The 17276-nt window shown below is 39.6% G+C and overlaps 2 protein-coding genes across 3 annotated transcripts in view; both read right to left on the bottom strand.

The window, feature by feature from the left end:
• The window catches only part of LOC145455441 (uncharacterized), a 303427-nt gene that overhangs the window by 239334 nt on the left and 46817 nt on the right, over window positions 1-17276 (bottom strand). The window lies entirely within an intron of this gene.
• Window positions 256-2069, bottom strand: LOC145440358 (kelch-like protein 6). The gene has a single exon (XM_080317948.1). It carries the CDS (start codon window positions 2063-2065, stop codon window positions 452-454), a length of 1614 nt encoding a protein of 537 aa, XP_080174074.1. The 5' UTR covers window positions 2066-2069; the 3' UTR covers window positions 256-451.

Raw genomic sequence — 17276 nt, forward strand, 5'->3', positions numbered from 1 at the left:
ATTTGAAAAACTGGACCTACAAAGTTCTGCCGCTTTGAAACAAAAAATGCACAATCTTCGAGGCAATTATGACGGATTAAAAATGAAATGAATCGAAAATTGTAATCGTGAGCAACTTTATTTTCACTCATCTATCAGCTGCAGACTTGTATAAACTATTAATCTAGTTGGTTCATGGTCAAAGAGTAGTTCTTGTCGCAAATTTTAGTGATAATTTCTAGTGATACTGGTGTTCGGTTGTGTGACTGCTAGCTTGGAGTCAACACTACTAACAATGGCGTAGCCTGGGAGTGGGTTTCAAGGGTCAAAAATTGTCCATTTCGAACTCCAAACCCTGTTCTTTTCAAACGCAGATTCCGTCTCCAGCTCAGTAATTCGCATTATAAATACTGCAGTTACTTCGGAACTGAAAATCCAGTAATTTGTACAAGTCTGCTCAGGTGAGTGCAATCTATCTCTTCACAAATACGGATTTGTAAATTTTAAAACATTCATCCACTTTTGGTGTCACTAGAGTCCATTTGTCTTGAGATGTATCATACTTTTCAATTGCATTAGAGGTTCCTCCATCTGTTACTGCAAAAATCCACTTGTCAATGTGATAAGCATAAACTAGACCGTGACAAGCATTCATAGAAGATAATGAAGTCCACTGAGCTGAAGTAAAATTGTAACATTCTACGTTGTCGACATTATTGGCTTCATTTATTCTTCCGCTCGTCCCACCGATCACAAATATCTTTTGATCAACTGCAACAACACCACTCGTACAAACAGGATATCTCATTGGTTCGAGATCAACCCACTCTGATGAGGATGGAGTGAATCTGCAGAATGATGAAACCATGACACCATCTTGTCCTACACCACCTATACAATATATAGAATCATTCAACGATACGAGACTTGGTGAACGAATTGATGTAGGTTTGTCTTCTAGTTGCATCCATTGGTTCACAGCGGAAGTAAATATTTCCACGTCACTTGTTGCTTTATTGTAACTTCCCCCAACAACGAATATCGATCCTGACAAAGAAACTGAGCGAGGATGGTATCCATGGTCACAAAGCATATCTTTCATCCTTTCCCATTTTGGATTTTTGTCCTGAAAATTGAGTCGATGAATTGATTGATTCCAACATAAGACGTAGATATGAGAGTCTAGAGAAATCGCCGAGAAATGTTTCAAATTCTTAAACTTCTCATCATGAAGATTCTCCACTTTCTCAGTTAATGGATTGAAGGATCGGATACAATCTGCATCATCATCAAAAAAAATAATTTCTTCGTTGGTTTTCTGTAATGCTTTTAAAGCTTTCAAAAGCTGTCCATTGATCAACTTGTGCAATCGCAAGTCGTTAGGGTTCGATTCCAAAAGACATTCTAAAAATGCCGGAGAGACTTTATCGAACTTGATTGCTTCGAGACATTCGCGCAAATGTTCCTGATTTTTCCGATCTTTCTCAACCCAATTGAACAATAACCTTAGTTTTTCTTCTTCGCATAACTTTGATTTTTCTGAGATCACAAATTTGAGGATGTTGGATTTTTCAATACCTCCAAATTCAGGTTGGTTTGATATTTTCATGATATTTTCAATAAAAAACGCTTCACATCGCGTAGAGAGGGAATCCAGTCCATAAATATCGGCAACATTTCTTGTGGAAAAGTAATTCTCTACATCAACTGATTCCTCCATAACGTCAGATACTGCCTGTTTCACGTCTTCCAACTGCATCATGACTGCAACATGTAGAAGATCATTCATCTTTTCATCAGGGATCTCAAATTTGCCCGAATATATGAAATCGATGCAGTTTTTCACACACTCAGAATCTACCTCTTTCAAAACAACTTTTCCTTCGCGACTCTCTTTAGTGTCATGTTTCAACATTGCTTTGAAATAAGCACAACCAGCCGACAATACATTCTTGTGAGTGTAATAGACATCATCTCCTACTTGAATTATGAAATCACAATGATCATTTTCTTGCTTCATTCGATGTAATTCTTCCATCATCTCCACTGAATGTTTCTCTACATTTGTACACACAATCTGAACCATGATTGTCAATCAACCACGATATATAGGCTAATTATCCTACGATTATTATTACTATACAGTAGTACTGTTATTGAAGTAAAGATATATAATTCTCAAGTAATGCCTGTTAAGCTGTTGGAAGAATCATACTACTAATAACGCCACGAGTATGAATTGAAGGACAGTCAGCAGCAAACAAGGCACTAAACCAGGGGTTCTCAAAAGATGGGCCATGGCCCACGAGTGGACCACAGGAATAATTTTAGGTGAGCCACAGAGCTATTTGGAAAATTGTACAATTAGTGAAAGTTTAATTTTATTTGTTATGTTCATATATTAAAAATATAGTCGTGTTATCGGATTATACGCATGCTACATGATGCTTTTTATCCGTCTCTGATCAGTCACAAAGTACAGTCGACATAGCAGGAGAAATTGTGGCTTTTCTCCCTCCGGCTATGAAAACCTATGGCCAACAGCAACGAAAATAATTGCGATTAGATAATAACTGGACGTTAATTCTGAAATAACCAAGTATTCCGGCCGGGTCATACACCGTATGCCCTTGAAAAGTGCTTGCATTGAACTCAGACCTTTTTCTTACATAAATCAATCGAGCCCTTGACTGTATAACTTATTATATGGTAATAGTGTGGATTTTTATATGATATGGAAAAGTAAAATGGCTAAATTCGTGAAAATTTACATATTTTGGGCCTATGTCGTAGGGCAAAAAGTTGACGTGATCAAAAAATCAGTGGCATTTTTGGAACCAGCAAGCCAAATTTTGCCTATATCAAGTGCAAAATCGAAGTCAACAAATTTTTAGTTCAAAATTATTGCCCAGTGTAATAACTGGCCGTATGCTGAAGCTGTACAGTTACTCACATATTTCATTAGCAGTTCTACGTGTACGTGAGGGATACAACGTATTTTTGGATGTATATTTAACTAGATTTGTTATTTGATTCAAGATAAATGTCTTTCACACAGCTAGCAAAATGTAATGACTTTGAATAATCACTCATACTTTGAAAATTAAATTTGACTTGAATCGCGACTTGACTTGACTCGAGTCACCTTTGAAAATCGATTGACTTGACTCGAGTCAAAATCTGTATTGACTCGAAGGTATTGACTTGATCCCAACACTGTTACTTTACTTGATGATTTGAAATTGACAAGTCCTTTTACCAAAGTGACTGGAATCAAGTCAAGTAATACGAAAAACTTGAGTCATCCTAACACTGCCCTGCGCGCACTAAATCTATTATAAAAACACCAGGATCAGAAGTGTCACCTCTGAGTCCGACTAATCTCAACTTTCAACTGTTGCTAAGGCTGCTGCTTATGTTTACATCTCTCGCGGACAGTAGGTGTCGCTGTAAACAAAAACGTTGATTGATGGAACTATGGAATTTTTTTTAAATTTCTATAATGGAACGCTCCAATCTCCAAGCCAAGGCCAGCGAGGAGCGACGCTGTAAATTGCTTTGGTTTTAACATAGTGTCTTTAACGAAATATATTGGTATAACGCCATTTTCATACTATTCAATAAGGAGTTGGTAATTACCTGAACTGAGACCAGTGTTGGGATGATTCGAGTCATGACTTGACTCGGGTCAGACTCGAGTCACTTTGCCAAAATGAATTGACTTGACTTGACTCGGCGTATCAGAAATGTGGATTGACTCGTGACTCGGAGCGAAATTCCCGAGTCAATTTCAAGTCATCAAGTAATCGGTGTCGATAAAAATCACTGTATCTTGCATATCTTCGGATTGTTCGCGAAACGCTGGTTAAACCCGTGATAGCGACCAATCATTCAATAATCGTGCGTTTCACCTCCATTGTTATTTCATAAAAAATGGACCGCAAACGAAGTGATCGAAGCTTACAGCTTATACTTTGTTGCAAACCGGTAGTAAAGTGATTTACAAAATGCAGTGGCGGCTCGTGACAATATCGGGTGGTGGGGCAAGGGCTGCAAGCGACTTTTTATCAAGATGACGTCACATTGGCGTTTCCAACGTAAACAACTAACTTGGTGGTACGGTAACACTATAGAATGTTTACATTCTATAGCAAGGATCGGCAACCTACGGCCCGCGGGCCGGATCCGGCCCGCCACGCGAAATCGTCGGGCCCGCGGCATCATAATTAGTTGTCACAAGAATACGGCCCGCCGTTTCTTGTTGAGTTTCAAACTTCAGTGCCAGCACTGTTTAGAAAAATTGTGGCATTGCTAAGATATAAGTACGTTGTACTACTCCATTGTTACGACATAAAACTGATGCGTAGGAGGAATACTGGTATTATATCGTACTAAGTGCAGTGCAATATTGTATGCAGAGTTAACGATAGTTGCCAAGAACAGTGCTCTTCAACCGAGTGCGCACACCCAATAGTATACCATATATTTTAAAGGGTGTATCATGTGCCACTCTGATGAGTTGTATATCGCATTTCATTCGGCCGATGACTAGCTATCACAACAAGGAATTTGCTACAGGCTGATATTTCAGAAGGGGTCGACTGGATGTAGAATACAGTATGATGCTCCCAAGTGTACGCACTACGCAGCTTGTAAATTACATACTATTAGGCATGTCATCAATGGCTACACTTGTATGTAGGGGAGATGTGGTACCGATGGATCACTGGGACCGAAAATACTTTGAAAATTCTCTATGATAATTCCATGATTACACTCCGTGAACTTGTCTACAATTGCATGCTGGCAAAATCTTTCCTCACATACAAAAAAATTCGACGTGAGCGAGCTATGGGGTCTCTCACAGATGTTTTTTTTGTTTTGTGGGGTGTAAAGTAAATTTAGATCGACATCTACACTTTTCTTTGTAACCTTCAACACTAACAAACCAGCAATCATTTTTATTGTGAAGTGTAGGGCTTGTATCAGGCTGTATAATGGCACCTATTATTTTTTTCAGTACTTTCCTTGAGTGGAATTTTTTTCGATTCATGTATAAAATTCGTAGGGTGGGGACCGATGATACAATAGCCAAATCAAGCAAAATAATCAAGCATACTTATCATGAAACAAATGAAACATGCCTACGCACAGAAAATCTTTATGTAATAATTGCATATGATGTTTTATCGCTATAACGAGGTATTTGGAAGTCACACTGTCGATTTTCGGGCAATATGTATGTACCGTCAAAATTATAAGCCCGAGCCTGAATCGTAACGTGATTTTATGACAACATTTGAGTTAATATTTATTCTATTTTTTGACGGTTGCAATCAAACATTCTTCTTTGGCTTGCTGTAACTTAGATTATAATACTGAGCAAGAAAAGTTGTCACATCTGAGTTTTTTAGGGTATATGTGTCATAGGTCGCCGGGTCGTGTGCCATTGGACCTACCGGGTGGGGACCGATGACACGTTCGAGCAACAAATTTTGAACGTCCATAAATTTTCTTTGAAAAGACGGATAGTCATATATATGTGCGCGATAGGTAGAGCTTGTATCAAAGTGCTGAGCCAGCAAAAGATCTGCTGTTTTTGGCTGAACATTTTGGGGCCAGCGATCATTTTCCAATTTTTGATCCATCGGTACCACATCTCCCCTAGTATTTGTGTTGTTTTCCGACTGCAATGTCATTTACACCAGGCCGATATTCCTTATTTTGATTCTGTAGATATGCCGACTTGTAGCACGGCCTACTAATTTAATTACTGAATTTTTTCTCACGCTTTCCGAAATTTGTTCTCTACGAAATAAATTCAGGCTATTCAGTACTCCGTTTGCTGTAAAAGGCATTGCCATACCCACAGAATTTCAAAATGATCTTATTGAAATGCAATTCAGTGACGAATTGAAGGAAAAATTCCGTACAAAGACCATATCGCTACTTGACTTTTACAAAAAGTGCCTCCTTGAAAGTGGTCTTTATCCCAGCTTGACCAGCCATGCAAAAGAAACGAAGGGCAAACTAAGATCGCGCATTTCCGACGCCCATTTAGAAAATGTTTTGGTTCTTGCATCATCTGACTTGGTACCAGATGTTAAAAAACTTTCAAAAAGCAAGCTGCATCAAGTTTCACAATAATGCTGTGTTGTTGAAGTGTGAATATGCATTTGCTCTTTTTGTGATTGGTATGGTTGAGATTGAGCAATGTAGCGTAATATACTAAAGTGAGTATGAATTGTAGTATGAGAAGTCCGGCCCGCCTATGAGTTGTGCATTTGATATTTGGCCCGCGACCAGCAAAAGGTTGCCGACCCCTGTTCTATAGCAACACGAACTTCCCGACAACAGTGATTTTAACGTATGTGCCGCGAGAAGTCTGCCGGTGAGCTGTGACTTGAAATGTAGTAACTGCGTAAACGGCGTACGGAACAAAGATTCGACAGGGTTCATGTTCGCACTATACCTGACTAATTATCTGCAGAAATGGAAATGACTATAACTCGGGAGATTGCGTAAGCCTAACTGGAAAGGTCAACGAGTTCGGACACATACGCAATAGTTATCTCATAGATTGGACAATTGGACATGTCATATTGAATCCAAAACATCATTCTGAAGAACTACGAATAGCAGCCTCGGAAATTCGGTCCCGGTACAGCATAGGAGATTTTGGCCTCGAGGCTGGTTGACTGTCACACGACACATACGGCTTACGGTCTATATGTCTGCTGCAAAATCACCTTTGGAGAATATATTACCGAATAAATACGTGGATGAAAGCCGAAAACTTGGTACATTGTTACATGAAATCATCGAGAAGTAGCCTCATGACCGTTTTCGGTATGGTACACTGTCAAAATTAATACGAACAGACGAACACCGAATTTTGCGTAAAATTTACTGAGAAATAGGCTGATCAAGCGATCAGCTGTTAGCCGCCATCGAAAACGAAACAGCTATCGCGCTTGACAGGGGTTATAATCGTAAGCAAATTGCTGAAGGCCACAATTTCACGGTGAAATTGACATTGGAGAATATAAAATAAAACTAAATATTTGAATGCAAACCGAGGATGTTAGTAAACTGTTTCATGATATCATCATCTCATCACCTCACAGATATACCGGCTTTTGCGTGAAATCTGCAATGCGTTAGGTAGGCTAAGTGTCAGATCAGCGCACATCTATACCATACTCGACCTTGATAACGAAATTGCTGGCCTAATCATTGAGTGCCAACCTTGAGACTTGGCACAGCGTTTGATACTAACATTAAGACTTACCGTACCAAGTGTCATGACCGATCTCGGTATGGAACATCGTTAAAATCAATGGATACCAATACCGGCTTTTGAGTAAAATCTGTTTGCGATACATGACGGATCAGCACACACTCAACTTCGGAAACGGAATTACTACCCTAAACTTTGAGTAGAAACCCTGAAACTTAGGACGGTGTTAAATATCACCATCACGACACGACATACCACGTTTCAAGAAATATCATGGTGTGAAACACCATCAAAATCGACCTATACCAGCAAAGGTCGACTAAACGCATATGACGGTAACCGAGTTCAGATATAGATACGATTGTTACATCACACCTTAGGGGCGACCAGGCAAGTTGCCCTACCTGCTCGGTCATTTTATGAATAGGAGAGACTAAATCACTGTTTCTTTATTGTGCGCGGCTTTGAGAGAATAGACAGTGAAAGCATAGTGTCCTATAGGACACTATGGTGAAAGCTTGTTATGAGCGCTGCCGGGGCATGCCCCGGCTAGGCATTCGCAAAGCGAAAACAAGGAAGAGAATTCGATTTTCGCAGAGACTTCGCTGTATATAGGCATTTACAAGCGAAAGGACAAGAAGAATACGATTTTCGCTGTGATTTCTGTATATATAGATTGCGGTGCGTCTATAAATGGTAACGAATTGTTATTGAACATAATTTTAGGTGGGGCAATGCCCCAGTTGCCCTATAGGACGAGCCGCCACTGACAAAATGTCTATTTCCGTTCTATTTTCTCGCGTACCACAGGTTGGGAACCACTGCCTTAACATAAACTCTTGTTTTATTGAAATTGAACTCGAATATGGTTTATATAGTCCTCAACAATAGGTGCAGGCGTGAATTGAATCATATCAATTTGTAAATAGGTAATGTACTGCAGCTTATCCTTTCGTTATCTATTCTCTATTTTTACTGGTAACTATAAACTGAGGCTATGTAATTATTTCCGTAGTTTAGCAGTTCTACTTATGTGTGAGCGATACAGCGCCTTCTTACGTGTATATTTAATTCTGTATTCGGTTCGGAAAGTATGGCCACTCAATCTGTATTTCAGTCAGCTTGCAAACTGCAATGACGTAATCATGCCTCATACTTCGAAAAGTCAACTTGACTTGACTCGAGTCACCTGCCCAAAATCGAGCGACTTGACTTGACTCGGTTCACCTTCGAAAATCGAGGGACTTGACTTGACTCGAGTCAAAATGTGCAATGACTCGTGACTCGAAGGTAGTGACTTGATCCCAACACTGACTGAGACCCGATAAGACCTTTGTGAGTCGTATATTTTGTCGTATGAACGTAGATAACAAAATATGAAATCGTACGATGTTAGGTGCCTGTACTCTCTCGTGGCTATATATGTGTATTGTGTATGTAATACGACGTAGAGATATTCATTCATTCATTTATTCGCTGATTCGGAACTCCGTGGCATTGCCGTGGGTGATTCAATAAAGTTACAAGTCGTGGAGACTGAAACAAAATATATTCGTCAGTGTGATCCATCGAATACGCGTGCAATAGACAGGCTTCGTGTGCGTCAGCCATTAAGGCCGTACGGCGTGGTTACGCCGGTCCGTCGAACGCAAGGGAACACACAGGGAATTGTAAACGCAACCTTCTGGAGTCAGATTATACAACTATAACATCTACAAACATTCGCTCTGCGTTATATCATAGTGTCCTATATGGTGTCGACACAAGCAAATCTCACGGCTCAGTGAAATTGATTCACGTCACAATTTCCATTTGGCTACAGGCAATTTGACGGCCATTTTTGACCGGCTTGCCGAGCATTAAATTTGGTGAAACGGGTATCAATCGAAAGCTGACTCTGCACTGATTACGAAAATATAAATTTTATTCAGCTCGCGGCCCTGGAACCCCCACAATCAGCCTCTAATTTTTCATTGTTATGGAAATTGGCATTGGGACGCAACAATGCTGTCTGGCGAAACGAGAGACACAACAATGCTGTCTGGCTCCTTTTTTCTTGAGCTACTATCTCGTTTCGCAAGACAGCATTGTTGCGTCACACTGCCAATCTCCTCAACGATCAATAATTTGGGGCTGATTGTGGGGGTTCCAGGGCCATGAGCGGAATAAATTATATATTTTCGCAAGCAGTACAGCGTCAGCTTTCGATTGATACCCGGTTCATCAAATTTAATGCTGGGCAAGCCGGTCAAAAATGACCGTCGAATGGAAATTGTGACGTGAACCAATTTCACTGAGCCGTGAGATTTGCTTGTGTCGACACCATATAGGACACTATGGTTATATTATAGATAACTAACCTACGAATAGATGCGCAACACGTGACTCACGGTCGAGTGATGCGCCGAAGGCAGATTTGTTGTCGCTTCATAGCATAAAAGGGGAGAGTAATGCTAATGGCTAATCACAAAGATGACGACCCTAGCGCTCAAATTTATTAACATTGATCTTACTTGAAAACTACAGTTGGGCTGATTCTGATAATATACATTAAATTTTCATCAAGGCAATGGAACCACCCCGAAATAGCCTTCAAAATCTTAAAATCAGCATTGTTCTAAACAATCGCAACCACGCACGGACCGTTGTTATGGTCATTGTGCTGCGCTGTTGCGCAGTAGCACGAATAAGCCCAATAATGTCTGATTTATTTCGCAGAAAATGATGAGAAAATTTACTCTACGCAGTTGTAAGCAACAGATAGGACAATGGCGGAGAGACAGGGTTGTAATGACTCGAGTCGTGACTCGACTCGAGTCAGACTGGAGTCACGATTTTCAGATGACTCGACTCGAGTCATTTTCTCAAAATACGGAAATGACTGGACTCGACTCGAGTCAATCTGTGTATTGACCCGACTTGGACTCGAGTCATTGCGCATGACTCGAAGCAAGTCATTGACTCGAGATTCAGACGGCCAAGACCGACATTTCATTGTAATTTCGAAGCCAACACACTATTGGGATTTCGTTTGTTGGTACTGGTGCTTGGAAATGCGACCAGAAACTGCTAAAAGTGAGGAAAATTGATATATCATAAATGCGAACCATTCAATATCACCAAACAGAGTTGAAAAAGTGGGTTTAGGAAGACTTTAACTGGAAACTGAGCAGTCAACACGATGTTGGACTCGGACTCGTGTCATAATACCATGACTCGGACTCGATCCTCTGTTCGCTGACTTGGACTCGGACTTGACTCGGTGGGAATTGAAAATGACTCGACTTGACTCGAGTCAAAAATATAAAAGAGAGATTGACTTGTGACTCGGAGCCTTGTGACTTGGTTACAACCCTGCAGAGAGACATTGAATTTAAATTGAATTCAATCCTAACCTGAACACAGTCGCGTCTTAAATTTAGTGTTGATATATTTATAGAAACCTGCTCTTGCAAAGCCTCAGGTACAGCAAGCAACAACCCAATATTGTTCAAAACACTGAGGCAAAGTGAAGATGTCAAACTAGCCGTAGCAACTAGAAAGCGAAAGAGTCAAAACTTCTGTACATGGTAAATATCAGGGTTGTAATGACTCGAGATTTTTTGACTCGACTTGACTCGCGTCATTTTCTTGAAACGGGAAAATGACTCGACTCGACTCGAGTCAATATTTGGATTGACTCGACTTGTACTCGAGACATTACGCATGACTCGACCCAAGTCATTGACTCGGCTTATTTTATATGACTAGAAGATAAAGAAATTTGCGAATCGTAATGGTTAGATCAATGCATCTGACGAATTCTGCCGACATCGCTATTTGTCACCACTGCTTTTGTTGCACTCGTCTGATATCAGATATGCCGCCGTAAAAAGAATATACAATGGTACATAGTAGCAATGCATATTGCATTGTACAAAATCATCCAGTGAGAGGTAATAGATCCTCCGCAATCTATGTGGGCTACTCAAGACTTTTCAATTATATAAGCAAATAGTCGAAGCAAAGTTCAATTAGAGCCAATGAAATGACTCAGATGGTCAAGTACTTGGAAGAGACTGTAAGCTCATGAGTAGATTTGATGATGGTGATTCTTTGCATTTTTGAGCGACTAGAGATTGAGTAGCCTATCCAATGCTCTTCAGTGTGGTTAAAAGATGCTTGTCAATTCCTGCATCTAGTGCGCCAGCGGAACGTGTATTTAGTAGATGTGGATTTATTCTAAGGCCATGCCGCTTTAACATATTCGAGGATCTCCTTTCAACTTATGTATTTTCGAAGTGTAACTCATTGATTTGATCTGCTGTCTGTGAAAACACACAATACCTCCCCGTCCATTTGACGTTTTTTTAGGTATGCACATTATGCATGTGAGTAATAATGAATGGCTGATGTTGTGTGATGTCTGTACAATGGGGCTGTTCAAAAATAACTTTTTTTTTATTCTATTTGGTAGCTTTGATAAAATTATTACGTTGCATAAAAAGAACACCGAATCTGGCTTAATTTTAAAAAGTAAAATCAATGATATGAGTGGAGAAAATTTTGGATTTCAAAATAAATGGAGTATTTTTAGAGGGAAATTCTTGCATATAATATAGTAGTAAGCCGACTATTTTTTCATATCCCAAATATTCCACTCTAATAACTTCGCTTCTTCTTGTTGGAATTGAGACAAATTTGCTCTGAATCATATTTTTACACTATCTAACAATATCATGAGGTAGCCGGTAAAATTCAAACGTCTCTATTTGTAATTATTCCAAAATTTTATCTCATAGCATTGCTTTCTAGAGGTTGGAATTGAGCCAAATTTAAGTACTTTTAGGCAATCTAATAATTTTAACAAGTAGTCTCCTTTTTAAGATTTTGTCCTTTTTTGAGAATTTTGGTAAATGTAGGGCAAATTCGACTAAGATAGAGCAAATCAGCACTGAAGTAAAGCTCCAGCGGCTATTTCGGGAGCTGAGTAGGATAGTTGACCTTTTCTTTAGTCAACCACCTTATAGCGTGAAAGAAAAACTGTACCTCTACAGAAGCATGCATCTGCTGATTCTCTATCAGCTGGTATCTAGACGTGAATTCGTTGGTTCTCTATAAGCTATTTGCGAGCTGTCGTCGCTGTGCTCGTAATAAAAACTGAATGCTTATATTTGTGATGTATCAGACTGACAAGACACATATTTGATTTATGTTCTAAGATTAGTAGGCTAAAGTTATCATATTGGCGGCCTGTCTCGTCTATCTGTAGCATCGGTAAATGAGGTCAGGAAATATCCGTCATCTGCCTAAATAAACATGTGCCAAGACTCAGATAGTGTCAAAATAACCATGTTTGGCAAGCAAGGAATTCGATATCACCCAAGCAGGATGGAAAACATAATTTGAACATGACTTCAATACTGTGACTTGGACTCGAACTCGAGTCATAACACTATGACTCGGACTTGACCCTTTAAACGGTGACTTGGACTCGACTCGGTGATTAATTGAAAATGACTCGACTTGACTCGAGTCAAAACCACAAAAGTAAGATTGACTCGTGACTCGGAACAGTGTGACTTGGTTACAACCCTGGTAAATATTAGAATGTGCAACATAAATGGCATATTTTTCCAAGTCAAGAAAGAGAGTGTATTTTGGCCTTGGCAATAGTCAAGGTTAACATATCTTAGGGTCACCATACGTCCTCTTTTGAGAGGATTTGTCCTCTTTTTTGACTTTTTTGAAAGTGTCCTCGGAGGACACCCTTTCGTCCTCATTTTTGAGATTTTGTCCTATTTTTTGAAAATTTAGGTCATATTTAGAGCAAAATGCGAGTGATATGCCGTAAATTAGCACAGAAGTGACACTCCGGCTGGGCGAAAAGTTGGGTTTTTTTTAGTCAACCACCTAGCAATGTGTAGAGAAAAACGGTATTTTGAGCTCCGAGCGGAAAGTTTACCTTTTTTTAGTCAACCGATCACAAAGTTGGAAAAAATCACCGATTTTTGAGAATTCCTCTCCGGATTTTCAAGTCTCAAATTTCTGAAAAAGTGTCCTCTTTTTAGATATCCAAAATATGGTAAGCCTAACACATCTACAATAAGCAGTTGTTGTTGTCCTTTTTATAGCTGACGCCCAATTTCCATTATGCAATATGCCATGACCCACCACTCGTCCTCAGTCTTCTCTTAAGCGGCGGCAATACAACAGGTTCAGGCCTAGCAGTTCATATCAAGGCGGTTTGTTCTCGTGAGCAGGAGAATGGCAAATGTATGTATCGCAAGCACGGCTCGTTTCGAACTATACAGTTCTTCTTCAACGAAATCTGTCCAGTTGTCCAAGCCTGCCTGGACGGTATCTGCCATTTTGGGTCAATTGTTTGATTTGGGAGTCCGACATGGATTGTTACTTAGGGCCTGCAGTGCGGTTCACCCGGTCACGAGGTGTTGACAAAGTGATGAGTTCTCGACAAATTTGAAATTTTGTTTGTGTCTGATTCCGTCGTTGTGACAACATGCGACCCAGGTAGAGGGTCTGGGGTTTGAATTTTACAAACTCTTTGTTTGATTGAGCCGCCAAATAATTACTCGCTTTGGAACGCCTCGCAGGACTGGGCTGGTTCACGTCTTCCTCGATCTGCAAAAATAGAAGGGGGTCAGTCATTACTAACATTGGAATCCCGGGAATTTATGGTATATTTCTGATAGCGAATCCGCGATCAACGAGATCTGACACTACTTCCACTTACAGTTTTTTTCCAGCAAAACTAGGCCTATAATACCCTAATTTTTACTCAGGAATTTGTACTTGTACTTGAGTATAAATTTACGACGCTACTTATCCTTCCATTTGAGTACCAACAATGAATACTTTGTTCTTCTCCTGAAACAGCGATGTCGAATGACCTCCAACCCCAATCTTCACCCACATTTGTCACCCACCTTTTTACATCGGGATCGACTGACTTTTCCTGTAGGCATCCGAACCAATGGTGCGTCTCGTTGAAACTTTCTGGCAGATCACTCACAACTAGAGGGCCGACCTTTTATCAATTGGACGGTGTGCCGGAAATCCTTCTCGAGCAAGGGTGACACTGTAACAAAAGGGGGTCAGATTTTTGGGAAACCCGGAGCAGATTGTGACACTGGCTCGATTACAAATATAATTGTAAATAATGTTTTCCAAATTAGATTAGCATTAGAACGATAGCTACAGTTTCCCCAGATTAGATTACAGAGGTGGTCACTAATGAAGTTTACCTATACTTACAACATTTACCAAAGTAGGGCCTAAATCAAATTTTCCGCCACTTTTACTTCTACTGTGTCATGTTTCGTGACTTACCAACTTTTTTCTATTTACAGTTTGTCAAGTAGAAGTGTAACATTCTTCCAATAAGAGAGATAGAGTGACCAAGATGAAGAAATTCAGGTGCTGCTTTTGTGGAGAGCCCAGATGTTTTCTCGTACTTTGCGCAAATATATGGGGTGACCAATATCGCAATATGGTTCTACTAAAGTCTTGGTCAATATAATTGATGTTGCAGTTTGTGTGGTTCATGTGAGGAGTTCCGGGTCGCCTAGTTGCCCATACGACAGTGTCATTACAGTAAATAGGCCAAAAGTTCATCAAAACATTTGGAATTATGCGACCTGCCATATTTCAGATTCCTTCCTAATCGCGCGAAGCATCAATGTAGTGTCCGGGTAGAATTTATCGACATCGTTCATTGGCTTGTTAACTACAGGCATTGCAATACGATTGAGGGCACAATACCATCACATTTTCCGAAAGGAGGCACTGGGGTGAAAAAACAAGGCAAGAGCCACTGTTTTTTGGCAATGCTGTCATTTGTAGGCTATCACATGATACGTTTCAATCCTCATGCTGTTAAAATATATCTCCTGGTATGTAGCGACACAAACCCAGCTCTCCGCACCATCCGCATATGTCAGTTTTGAGGGTGTATTTATGACTGATTTTCATAACTAAAGACATAATTACGTAGTTTTCTAAGGCAGCAAATTATACTTCTTCCTGAAGTAGGCTACTTCTGGGTTGCTTGAAACAGCACTACTCCTCATACTTGGGTGGAATATGCATCGCTACTTCTCTTTGAGTAGCTGTCTTCACTACTTTGAGTACTGAGTACTGATGATGCATGCGGACTAGGGTTGTTCAGAAATAACTTTTTTTTTTCGAATTTCAGGTATTTACTGATTATATTGTTTGGTTGCTTAAAAATGCTCCACACCAATTTGGCTTGATTCCAACCAGTAAAAAAGCCTACATAGAGTCTATTGCAATTTTGGAATTTACTATCGTTTTTTTTTCAAATTTTACTGCCAACATCATAAAATTGATAAGTTGCTTAAAAGAACAATGCATAACAATTTTTGCTCAATTCCAACCGGTAGAAGATAAGTTATTGCAATTAAAAGTTTCGGATTTGCTAAAATAGCATCGATGGCGGGTGATCCCAGAATTATTGACGAAAAACTAATTCTACTGGTTGAAATTGCGTCAAATTTGTTTTGCAACGTTTTTGTAGACAACTAAACAATTTCATGAGGTTCACAGCAGAAATCGAAAAAAAAAATTAAATTTTTCCAATAAATGATAAATTTCAATTGACTCTGCCTCGACTTCTACTGGTAGGAATTGAGACAAATTTGGTGTGCTGCGTTTTTTTACGCAAACTAACATTTTAATCAGCGAATCCTCGGGATACGGAAAAGTTATTGTGAACAACCCTAATGCACCCAATCGCAGATAGTTATTTTTTAGTGACTATTTCGCGACAACTAAACGACTTTACCCCCCTCCGAATTTACTGGAAATCAGAGAGCCATATTTAGTGCATGAATTATTTGTCCGCTCAGAATGAGCTGGATATAGGAGTCTGTAGGGTGTAAATATATGATGCGCTGATGTTAAGGAAGACAACATGATAATAAGAAAATCCACGGGATTCCACTTAGGGAAACAGTTCACTTTGCTTTATCCATTCCATCTTTACGACATTACAGAAACGTCACAGTGCTAGGTTTATACAATTTGGGAAGATTTGGTTGTTCATTAAACTCTGACCTGTGCCCAATGTCACAGCAACGGTTCAGTCAAGTACCGGCATCTCATAAAAGAGTTTAACCACGATTGCCTCTAATAAACATAGAGGCATGCATGGATGCTTGCTTCTCAACGGGATTTCAAGAACATGCAGCACAGTTATTAGCCATACCTCAATTGTTTTACTAGCAGTCACGCGTGGTTCAATCACTTCCTGTGAAACGGGTTAGTAGTTTTAGCGTGGGAGCAAATGGGAAACTGATAACCTCCGGATATGAGCTGGTAGTTGCGATGCGAATAGAATGTCGATGTACTTACTAAATGTGGCTTGAAAATATAGCCGGATAAAACTCACCGTGAATGACAATTGGTAAATTGCTTGAAACACGCAACTTGCTTACTTCTGATCGAAACAAAACCCTTGCCTGTGATGATAAAGAAAGGATACATCGGGTTAGAAACGATTCATTTGAACTTTACAGTCAACCAATGTGTTGAGGCTTTTGTTACAGATAGAAATATGATCGTTACTAGTGGTTGAGTTGAGTTTATTGGTAATAATTTAATCATTTCAAAATTTTATAGCAGGGGTCTGCAATTATTTTCCTCCGCAGGCCAAATGAGAAGTAGAAAACACGTTGGCGGGCCAAGTGCGAAATTTTAGCTATATTCTCCAGCGTATTTTAATTTTATTTCTAGATTGCACTGTTAGAAAATGCTGCTCATCGAATGTGTTGGTAATGAGAAATTGACGGTTATTTAAAAAACATCTATTTGCCGTCATAATTGGCAACAATGTTCAACATGATACATAATTAACTCTCATTAAACCCCTATCCACGTTCTGCTATTAAGACTCTAGAACAGTGTTTCTCAAGCTTTTTTTGGCATGCCTTCCTTTATGATAGCGAAAAATTTGTCGCCCGCCTTATCATGATATTACAAAATAACAAAAAGTGTAACCAGAATGGTAGCAATCCCAATGGATAGTTTGATGGCATGG

The sequence above is a fragment of the Botryllus schlosseri genome, chromosome 1 (assembly GCF_051294905.1).
Source record: "Botryllus schlosseri isolate E-star chromosome 1, Bs_hap1, whole genome shotgun sequence".
NCBI classification, from domain to species: domain Eukaryota; kingdom Metazoa; phylum Chordata; class Ascidiacea; order Stolidobranchia; family Styelidae; genus Botryllus; species Botryllus schlosseri.

Coding starts and splice junctions, on each gene's coding strand:
- LOC145440358 (XM_080317948.1), bottom strand. CDS start 2,065: ATGGTTCAGATTGTGTGTACAAATGTAGAGAAACATTCAGTGGAGATG.